The sequence below is a fragment of the Egretta garzetta genome, unplaced genomic scaffold, assembly GCF_000687185.1.
Source record: "Egretta garzetta isolate BGI_Z169 unplaced genomic scaffold, ASM68718v1 scaffold354, whole genome shotgun sequence".
NCBI lineage: Eukaryota > Metazoa > Chordata > Aves > Pelecaniformes > Ardeidae > Egretta > Egretta garzetta.
The window spans coordinates 565,916-576,483 of NW_009259593.1; the positions used below are offsets into that span (position 1 = coordinate 565,916).

Below are 10,568 nucleotides of genomic sequence, written 5' to 3' on the forward strand. Positions count from 1 at the left end.
AGGCATAACTTTCGACACCAAGACCTCTGCATCTCTTGAAGTCCAATTGAGAGCCATTAATACAGTGAAAGTATTTACTAAAGTTTTCCGATTTATTGAACAGGATATCTAACTTAAAATGCAGTCATCATCCTCCCACTTTAAGTTTATGATCTAGTTGGTTTATGAGGGCTAACTCTTCTGTGACAGTTGGATTCTTTTATTTGACTGCTTTTCACATCAAGAACACTGAATTTTATTAGGGCAGGTGTGGCATAGGACTTTTTTTTTTTTTTTTTTTTTTTTTTTTCTCCAGAAACTCTGTTAATGAGTCAGATTTTTTGCCTTTTATCATTCAGATGTAGCTTACTCATTTTTCTGCCGTTCTACATAAAACATTCCTCTCCAAATTCAGAGAACCTTAATAAATTTATATTTTGATACATTTATTTTAAAGTGAGTTTACAAAATTGGAAAATGATACATGAATGCTAATAATGGCTGCATTTCACTGTAAAATATTTCCATGGAAATGTTTTAAAGAACTTTCTGTTCAGAAGGTTTCCCAGTAGGTTAAATTCTGGGTTTAAAGATAAGATTCCAATCAAAATTAATAAGGCTTACTACTAGGTTTATAATATACAATTGCATCTTAATTAGGAGACTGGTTTAAAATACAAATACCTTTTGTTTTCTGTTATGACAAGCACTTTGTAGTGACTTAACATCTCACTCAAAACAGTGTGTGCTACATAAGAAGTGCTTTGCCTGTTCACGCCATCAGTTCTGAATCAGTGTCTCTTTTCTAAGTATATCTTTGTTTTGTCTTAGTGGAGCCTCCAATCTATGAAAATGCAAGGGGAAAGGTTTCTGAATGAAAATTGGATTTATCCTTATATAAGGTGCTAATAGATGTTGTCCTGGTTTCAGCACCTTACATGGTAGGAATTTAGTCTAGAGGTATCTTTGATTCTGTCTTCTGTGCTTTATTTTAAGATTCTTCTTCCATTATTCTCCTGAAGCTCAGTTCCCAGAATCTGGTCAGACAGTTAACTGGCTAAAGGAGGACTTCCTGCCATGTGTTAAATGGGCATATAGGATCATTGGCATAATTCAGGTTGAGAGGGATCTCATAAGGTCATCAACTCCGATCTCTGTATCGCTTATATTGGGCAGTTGCTGATTTTTCTGGAATGTCACTTAAATGAGTTGCAAAAACAGGTAATGAACATCTTATGGTTTTAAATGGGGAAAAAAAAAAAAGATCACCACTAAAATACAAGTGTTTTGATAATCTTTCATCAAATAAGTTTAATTATTTTGCTTGAAAACAGTATCTCAGGTTGTTGAAAGGAAGGGAGAGGACCCCCTAATATCTTATATTATCAGAGAACTTCTCAGATGTAATCTTTGGGAACCAGTTGAACCAAAGGTGTTTAGTTTTGCAGTGGGACTGTATTTAGAACTACCACAATATTGGATAATAACAATTTTAATCTATAATCAATCTATAATATTATTATCTATAATAATCTGTTGTGGTTTAACCTGGCAGGCAGCTAAACATCACATAGCCATTCTCTCACTCCGTGCAGTGGGATGGGGGAATCAGAAAAAAGGTAAAACTATGGGTTGAAATAAAGGACAGAAGAGGAAGGGAAGGTAATGATAAAAGAATATACAAAATAAGTGATGCACAGTGCAGTTGCTTACCACCCACTGACTGATGCCCAGCCAGGTCCCAAGCAGCTTCTATGCCCTCCTGGCCAACTCTCCCCAGTTTTTGTTCAGTGTGGCATCATATGGTATGGAATAGCCCTTTGGCCAGTTTGGGTCAGCTCTTCTGGCTGTGCCCCTCCCAGCTTCTTGTGCACCTGGCAGAGCATGGGAGGCTGAAAAGTCCTTGACTTAGTGTAAGCACTGCTTAGCAACAACTAAAACATCAGTGAGTTATGGACATTGTTCTCATCCTAAATCCAAAACACAGCACTATGCCAGCTACTAGGAAGAAAATTAACTCTCTCCCAGCCAAAACCAGGACACCATCGCTATTGGCCTCTTTTTAAAGCTAAATCCACTTCTAATTACTCGAATATCATTATGCCCACGAAACTGAAAGGCGACTTGAGCTATAAAGTTGCAAAGTGATGTTTCTATTCTCTTCCTTTTCTGAACATCTCTAAATTTATAAGATTCCTCATCTATAACATTTATCTACCTTTTATTTTGGTGAGGCTGTATGTGTGATTTCCAGCTTCACTTTGCAACGTTTTGTTCCATTTTCTTTGTAAAACTCTAGTGAATTTAATTTCCCTTCTCTTTCTTTCACCCCCAGTCATGGTCTAAGGAAATTTTTCTCCTGTCGAGGAATTGCAATAGCTGTTGACTACTTTTGGAAACGTGGCCACAGAAATATTACTGTATTCGTTCCACAGTGGAGAACAAAACGCGATCCTAACATTACAGGTGAGGGAAATAGTTTCCTAATGTTTTCTTTACTAAACTGAATTGTAACTGTTTCTTCAAATACTTCTGTGAAGACTGAATGGAGAAGGAATGCTTCATAAAACATTAAGCAGGAGCAGTCTGGCTGCTCAGCATGAGTAACTGGGTTTCTCTATACAGTGTGAGGCACTCTGAAATGCTTCTTAGGCTAAGCTGATGTGCCATAAGCAGAGGTCTTTTTGTTTGGTTTGGGTGGTGTTTTCTCTTTAGTTTCTAGTTTTAACCCCTTCCTCACCATTTGTATAGTATTAGCAATTCTTCAGCTATGAATATGTCATTTCTGTACATTACTAGGTACAAAAATAGCCCATCTTCTCTGCTAATTATATCTCAGACTAATTGTCAAATCTATAAATAGCTTAGAAGAAACCTTCTGTTTTTAAGAACAGTTGTTTCATGTTCTAACAGAGCAGGATTTCTTAACACAACTCCAAGATGTTGGAATATTGTCTTTAACCCCTGCAAGGATGGTTTTAGGAGCAAGGATTGCTGCTCATGACGACAGGTATGGAATATACATAGTTTTAAAGTCTTTTTGAACATCTGACTAATGGTTGTAAAAGCTTAATACTTCATAAGCAGTAGTATTAGCTAGTTCTTCAAACTGTGTAGATGGAGAACTATGCACCTAGCTTAAGACTGAGCTCATTAAGTTATATTACTCTCCTGAGAAACATTTTTATATATAATTGTTGAATAATATTGTACATACTGTTTTCAGAAATTCATGGAAAATGGCAAGTTTTCATGGCAATTTTAACAAAAAAAGAAAGTTAATACATACCAAATGTCATCACTTGCATTGAGGAAGAAATTAGTCTTTTGGTAATGTTTTTGTGCTTTCCTGATCATCAGTCTGTCCCTGAATTGTCTTTTATTGGGGAGTGCTAGCATAAATCTGATATGGTACTATTTTGTTCCTTTTTTTTTTCTTGATTCCATTGTGGCATACAGACATAGATGTGTATTTGTAACAACCTGTAGGCTAGTAAATTTCCAAGTTAATTTAAGCACCAAAGTTCAACTTCAAAATGTGGGGATCATCTTTCAGTGAACAACAGTAAGCTTTAGGGGTTTTTGTTGGGTGTTGGGGGGGGGTTTCTAGTGCTTATATTGCTATTGCCAAATTTTCCCAGTCTTGAGAGACAGTTAAAAGTGCATGCTGCTTAAGTTTTTTTCCACAACTAGCTTTCCTAATTCTGCATGGATGAGCAGTTTGCAGCTTTCAGATTGTGTTTTGCAGCTAGCTACAGTTTGCTAGATTTCGGCTTCTTCCTTCCTACTAATACTAATCATTCATACTTTATTTTTCTGACTACAAATTTGTCAGGTTTTTGCATCATAGGCATGCTTGTTTTTGTTACATTGCTTAGTCATGTACCTGATTGCAGAACTTGATACACAAAAGATAATATAGAGTGCCCTTAATTTATCTTCCTTATTAAAAATATTAAAGAGATCAGAGTTGCTATAATAATGTAGCAAAAAAAATGTAGAAGGCAGCCAAGTTGGAGTTTTTTACACACTAATATTTTATATACACCCAGCATTTAATATAAAATGCTGTGTAGGTACAGTATTTGCAGTTGAGATTACTGTGGAAATGAGTATTGTGTCAAAAGTGTACACATTTCTTTAAAAGAACACCATCCATTATCTCATTCCTAAATTAGTTTCAAATGGGAAAAAGCCTGTTTTCAGACAGGTAAAAAAAAATCATGGGATTTTCTTAATAAATTAGTGGTTACCTTTTGTCATAGTTTATTTTACAACGGAATGGTAGCAGCACTTTTTGTCAACAATTGTTGAAAGAGCAAACGAGTAACATGCATAACACTATCTTGCAGGACATGGACATTAATGCTAAGCAAAAAATTATATGGAAATAGGTTTGTGTTGGAATGTGTAATAAATACTGTACTCTGTTGTAACGCAAACCATTTACCTCTACAAATATTTCAGAATCTGATAATCCCTTGAGTTTTGAGGGGCAGTTGCTTGCGGGTTTTTTTAACGTGGAAAAAAGCCTCCCATTAAGACTCCGCTGCACTAAATAAATGTGTGCTACCTAAAATGTTTAAAGTTACATGGTGGGTCAAAACAATAATTTCCTGGTAATCAAAGGGCTTGTTTTCATGCAAATAGATTACTCTTGGATGGTAAAATGCTTAGTTTCCTAGATCTTTTGACAATTTTCATTAAAGCAGACTATCTCAACAGTCTTTGAAATGAATTTTACAGGTTTTTATTACACCTTGCTGATAAAACTGGTGGTGTTATTGTGACTAATGATAACTTCAGAGAATTTGTGACAGAATCACTTGCCTGGAGAGAAATTATTCAAAAAAGGTAATTACTCAATTTCTATGAAAGCTTAAAAAGATGTCTGTCCTTACAGTTGTAGACACTCTACCTTCATGTGGGATTTTTTATTTTTAATTAATCTGTCATTCAATTCTGGTAGAGCCCAACAAAGTACTGTGTTTGTTTCACCACTGTGATTCATGGCTTTGTAATTGTGTGTTGAGTAGTTTAATGTTCCTATTATTCATATATTCTATAATGCAAGTCTGTTAATTGCTCACATAAATAGGAGCATGGTGTAGCAGCCAAGCTATATCACTTCTGAAGCTCGATGTTAGATTCTGAGTATACGGTTTGTGGGCCATTCTACAGGCTTTCTTGTTTTACATTTCATTTCTTCAAGGAAACATGATAGCTGATGGAGACATACAGTGTCACTTTTAAGGTTTCAGAATCAATCATGCTTTGCTGTAGTACAATAAATCAGCATAGCTAAACAAAATAATGAACACTTGCAACATATCCCCATAGCCATTTCCCTGCAATTGTTGAGTGTCCTTTGGGTTTAGATGAGTTCACTTAGCTATCAAATATCCTTGCTTCAGTGTGTGGATTCTCTGTGAATTACAATTTCTCCTGTGCAACTGCTTTATTTTTTTAGTTTGTTTGGGTTTTTCTTTTGTTTTGTTTATCCTCTCCAGTTAAATAAGGTATGATCCTCTATTGCCCAAATTTCCCACTAATCCCTCAGAGTCTCCCTGACATCTTCTAAGGGTACATCTACTGCAGTGACTGGGGTCTGTATAGGTCTAATGAAATAAATAATTGAAAACTGTCTTGGATTCTCCCAGTATAGTTGGGAGAACATGGGATTGATGTTGACTAGTCATGTAGATATTTACACTATTTCTTGAGTGAATTCTACCCAAGTCAGGTTCTCCTGCAGAACTTTAGCAAGAATACTTAACACGTCATTCTGAGTCTGTGGTTTTTTAAGAGCTTGTGTTAACATCTGCTATTAGTTTTACTTCTGGGGAAATTCCACTATATATATTCCCTCCTTGCAGACAAATTTTAGTTGAACTGGTTTCCTTTAGTGCAGATTACCCTCTGTCCCAGAATGATTTCAGAAAAAAAGTTGCTTTGTGTCTTAACTGTAAACAGATAATGTTATATTTGCTAGTTGTGTGGCTTTCTGATAACATATGCTTTTTAGCTATGTGATTGAAGATCCTTACAAGGAAGGGGAGTTTGAACAATCAGAAAATCTTTTCTAATTACCTAGAAAATTCCACCTTGGTCTCTTTGCAAAAATTTGCAGTCATCCAACACTTGCTAGGAAAAAAAAAAAAACCCACAAAACAAAACCGAAACCTCAGTGTTCTGCAGTGCAATGGGAACCGTTCACATAATCTTCCATTAAATTATTTTGGCAGTGAATGCTGGTTGTATCTAAAATGGGTTACTAGTTAAGTTTCAGTGACTCCTGATGTGGTATGAAGTGTCTGCTCTAAGGCAACTTGTCCTGTGCTACAGAGGTTAAGGGCAGCAAGGGTGTAATACCTTCTTAGTAAATAATACTGAAAGAACTGTCTTGCAGGTTGCTCCAATACACTTTTGCTGGTGACATATTTATGGTTCCTGATGATCCATTGGGAAGAAATGGACCTAGATTAGATGACTTCCTTCGAAGTGAAAGCTGTTCTAGGTACAAGCACTGTTTTCACCATTGTTTCAGACAGTTAACATTTCAAACATGAAATAAACTGTTTTCCTGGTTCACTTGAACGCTTCTTTAGATCTATATAGTAAAGGTACAGTAAAATTAAGCAAGAACACTGTAGGGTTTAGTAGCTTAACAAAAACGTTCTTCCTAATACTTCAGTCTGTACAGAAACTGCTGGTGACATTTGCATCTAATCAAGATCTCTTTCAGAATTAAGATAACCAAAACAATAACTTCCTCTGAGACTCATTGTGGTGGCTTTCATAAAAAGGTGGTCCAAATTGTGTTAACATTGCACAAAGCTGCCAGTGGTTTGGGTATGTGGTATCCTGTTAATTACAGGATGTTACTTAAAACACCTTGGTTGATCACTTCCTCATAGTGGGACAGTAAGTGCTACAAAAGAAACACTCCACACTCATATTTGTCATGAGAAAGGCATTTCACTTCACACTTGAGGGTACTGTACTGTTAATATGATTTTTGAGAGGCATTGTTATTAAATGTATTTGTATTTGATTAATAATTTTAAATATTAATAAACATATATTGTATCTTTAAGATCATTGTACTTTATATATGTGCATATATTCAAAGTATGACTTCGTTTTGCATTAATTGCCAAGACTTGAGAATGGATTTGCTTCTTTTCCACAAGAAACTAAGCTGCTCTTTCACCAGCTTAGGAATTATAAATGGTAATGACAGTGAGGAGTGTTGAGAGAGTTTTTAGAAAGAAGTGAGGTAAATAAAATTAGCAATACAAAAGGCAAGTTATACTTAAGGATTAATACAAAGAAGAAGCAGGAATCTCAGCTATTGGGAACAATTGAGGGAAGTAAGACATATATACCAGTAGGTCACAGGTTGATTTGAAAATAAGCATGTAATATTGACATGAAAAAAGCAAGTGCAGTTATTCCAATAAGAAACGCTAAGTATTCAAGCTCTAATATGAAACCCTTATGAGATATCATTTGTAACACTTGTGTTTTACCTGCCTATGTCCGAGAAAGATAAAGTGAAAACAAAGTGTGTTCTGAAAGGTGACTGATGGTTGTAGAAAGGGAGAGGGACCCTTTTGAGAATACTCTAGAAGAGCTTGTTTCCTATCTGTAAACTTAGAACTAGGCTTTGGTTTCTGGGGGTGTGTGGTGGGGTATTTTAAGACAGAGAAAAGGTGCCAAAGTTAATTTTGTTCCTTCCCTGAGACTTTTCTGCTTGAATTAAATGATGCAGAAAGCCTAAATGGCACCAGGATTAAGATCAGAAACCAGAAGGATCTCGAACAATTAGAGAGCCTTTCCACATTCAGTAGCTGGAGGTGTCATAACCTAAATGCTTTCAGAAATAGAGCTCTGTAACTTAGGTACTGTTTCTATTGGTGGTAGGAGAATGGACTGTAACATGAGCTCTAGTTCGCATTTCTGTGTTATCTGGTGGCATCTGAAGTAGACTTGGCCCTAAATTTTGTAGTGCTAGCAGTTTAGAGTAGCAATAACTTTTCAAAGTCTGAAATGAAATCTCAGTAATTGAGAAAGGATATTGAGATCCTGAAACTGTTGAAAAACTTCATTGCCTCATTAAGGTTATCATATGAGGGAAACAAGGCCTTGATCTAAATGTGAGCACAGCTCACAGTCATGAGCAAAAGTAGATGAGGAATAATCTTGTGGAGCATCTGGAAGCCCCTTTGGTCTATCAGTATTTTCACATGTTCTGTGTCAGTATACTTGAGTTCAATGTATCTTTTTATCCATTTAGCTCAATAATACTGATGTTGATGCTTCCATAAAATAAGCTTTGACTCTTGCTGTATTCTGCCAAGTACAGTACTCTCTGCATATTGGAACTAGTCCGAGGTAACATTAGTTACTGTTGTTAGTTGTGCCAGACTCAAATTGAAAACTGTTACACCTACTGTTTTGTTTTACTTTGCAAAAAATGCTTATCATTCGATTCCAGTCAGTAACTAGCTGAGCAGCAGTGAAGTGTAGGAGTTGTACGCATTTTTCTTTTCTGTGTTGATACAGAGACAGCTAGCATCTGCCTTACCTTAATTTAATCAAAATTTTTATTTTGTTCCATAGAGATTTTCGGTCAGCACAAAAGACTTTACAGAGCAGTGGACAATATTCTTCTGAGACACCTTTCTTCGTGCCAGTCCCCAAACCAGCCAGTAGCAGTCGACAGCCTAAAAACAAAGTACATGGTGATCGTTCGTCAACATGGCTTCCACTGGAAACAAACATACAGGCTTGTCTAGCAATTCCACCACAGAGATCTGCCTCAGAAACAGTACAGCTAAGAGAAGCCCTGATAAAAATTTTTCCTGATTATGAGCAAAGACAGAAGATTGATCAAATATTAGCTGATCATCCTTTCATGAGAGATCTTAATGCACTGTCTGCCATGGTGCTTGACTGAATATTATACAGGAGTTTTATATCACAACTGATCTGACTAACTTTGAATATCAATGTGAAGAAACATGTTGCTCTGTTATGTTACTTTGTGAATATTCAGAACCTAATTTTATTTGTATAAACAAAGACTTTTTTGTGTATGTTCTATTGCTAATAGATGCCAGTTTTTGGTAAATTAAAAACTGCTGCTACTACAGATTTGTAGTAATATTTTCTATGAAAAAAATCTTCTGCTTCACTTGAATTGCTTATTAAAGCAGTAGCAGTTCTAAAGAACTGTTATCACTTTAAATAATGTTAGCACTTTTTAAAAAACCCTTTCCTCAGAAGAGAAAAATCATGTCAGAGGCTTAAAAGTGACTCTTACAGCTTCAGATGTATTTTCCAGATGCACGCATAACATACTATAACATAAGCCATGCACTTGTCAGATATCATTGGTGGTGTTTGTATCTAAAGTATAAATATTCTTAGAAAACCTATGCTGTAGTAGTACCTCCTTTGCTTATGAACTTTGAAATATTTCTCCAAGGAAATAAAACAAACCCTTTTAATATTTTCAGATGCAAAGACTTTAAGTAGTGTATATGTGAACCTGCTTTCCTTAAGCCTGCATTGTGGATTTTGGAAATAGGTAATACTCCTAAGGGTTTATGGACAGCAGTTTGAAGATCCCTGTATGGGAGCAGTGGATGTTCGGTGTATTGTTGAAGTATCATCACAAGATGGCGTTACGCACCCGTTGCTTTATAATGATCAACAGGAAGGCTTCTGACATTCCGAAGTACTTGCTTTTATATAAAGAAAGATTAAATGCAAGACAGATAACAGTAACTGTAAGAGTGTTATGGAGAAAATTGTATATTATGTGAATAACTTGTGGATACTAAGCAGCCTTCTGGTATTACAGGCAGCTAAGAAACTTTGTATATATAGATAAAATCTTAGTGCCCATGGAACAAAAACCAAGAAAATCCATTTGCCTGTTCATCCAGGTTGAGAGACACTATGCTAGAGTAGTTAGGAGAGGGAAGGTTTCAATTAGAGAGTGTAAATTCAGAACTCTCCTCAACAGAAGATACTTGTAATGCTTTGAAAGATCTGTGATGCCTACATTGTTTTTTAAATTGGAAATTCTTCTAACTGTCAGTACTCCTTCAGAATAATTTTCGTATCTTTAACAATCTGTGCTGTTACCTGTTTGCCCTGCCTGTTCTCAGTTTGAATGCCATGATAAGCTATTAACAGAATGTGATGCTGTTTATATAGAAATGGCATGCTGTCTTGTGCGGAGCTAATATGCTGCAGTTAGCAGCTCCGCCCCTTTAAATCTGTTCTGGGATCTATCCCAAAAGTAACATGGAAAAAAAGGAACATAATTTATGAAAGCTGACCAATAGGACCATTTTCAAGAGCAGGAGGAAGGTGAAGATTAGTGTGTGTCTGTGTCTCTGTATACACTTAAGTCTGTTACACCTTCCTTTTAACTAGTTTCTTTCGCGAAGTGTTCTCATTATTAAAATAAAATTAGACTATAAAGAAAATGTAGGCTACAGAGCCCACGTTAAACTTCTGACATACTGAGCCTTACCCTAAAGCACAAGAATAGCAGCTTTCTCTTCAGCAGG

The 10,568-nt window shown here is 35.9% G+C and overlaps 1 protein-coding gene across 1 annotated transcript in view; it reads left to right on the forward strand.

Annotated features, from left to right (window-relative positions):
• N4BP1 (NEDD4 binding protein 1) overlaps positions 1–10,540 on the forward strand; it is a 98,096-nt gene extending 87,556 nt beyond the window's left edge. Inside the window, exons 4-8 of the mRNA XM_009638046.2 lie at positions 2,315–2,445; positions 2,893–2,989; positions 4,726–4,833; positions 6,389–6,496; positions 8,605–10,540. Of these exons, the coding sequence (XP_009636341.1) occupies positions 2,315–2,445; positions 2,893–2,989; positions 4,726–4,833; positions 6,389–6,496; positions 8,605–8,941 (781 nt within the window). The 3' untranslated portion in view covers positions 8,942–10,540. The remainder of the gene's footprint in view (positions 1–2,314; positions 2,446–2,892; positions 2,990–4,725; positions 4,834–6,388; positions 6,497–8,604) is intronic.
• The last annotated feature ends 28 nt before the right edge of the window (positions 10,541–10,568 follow it).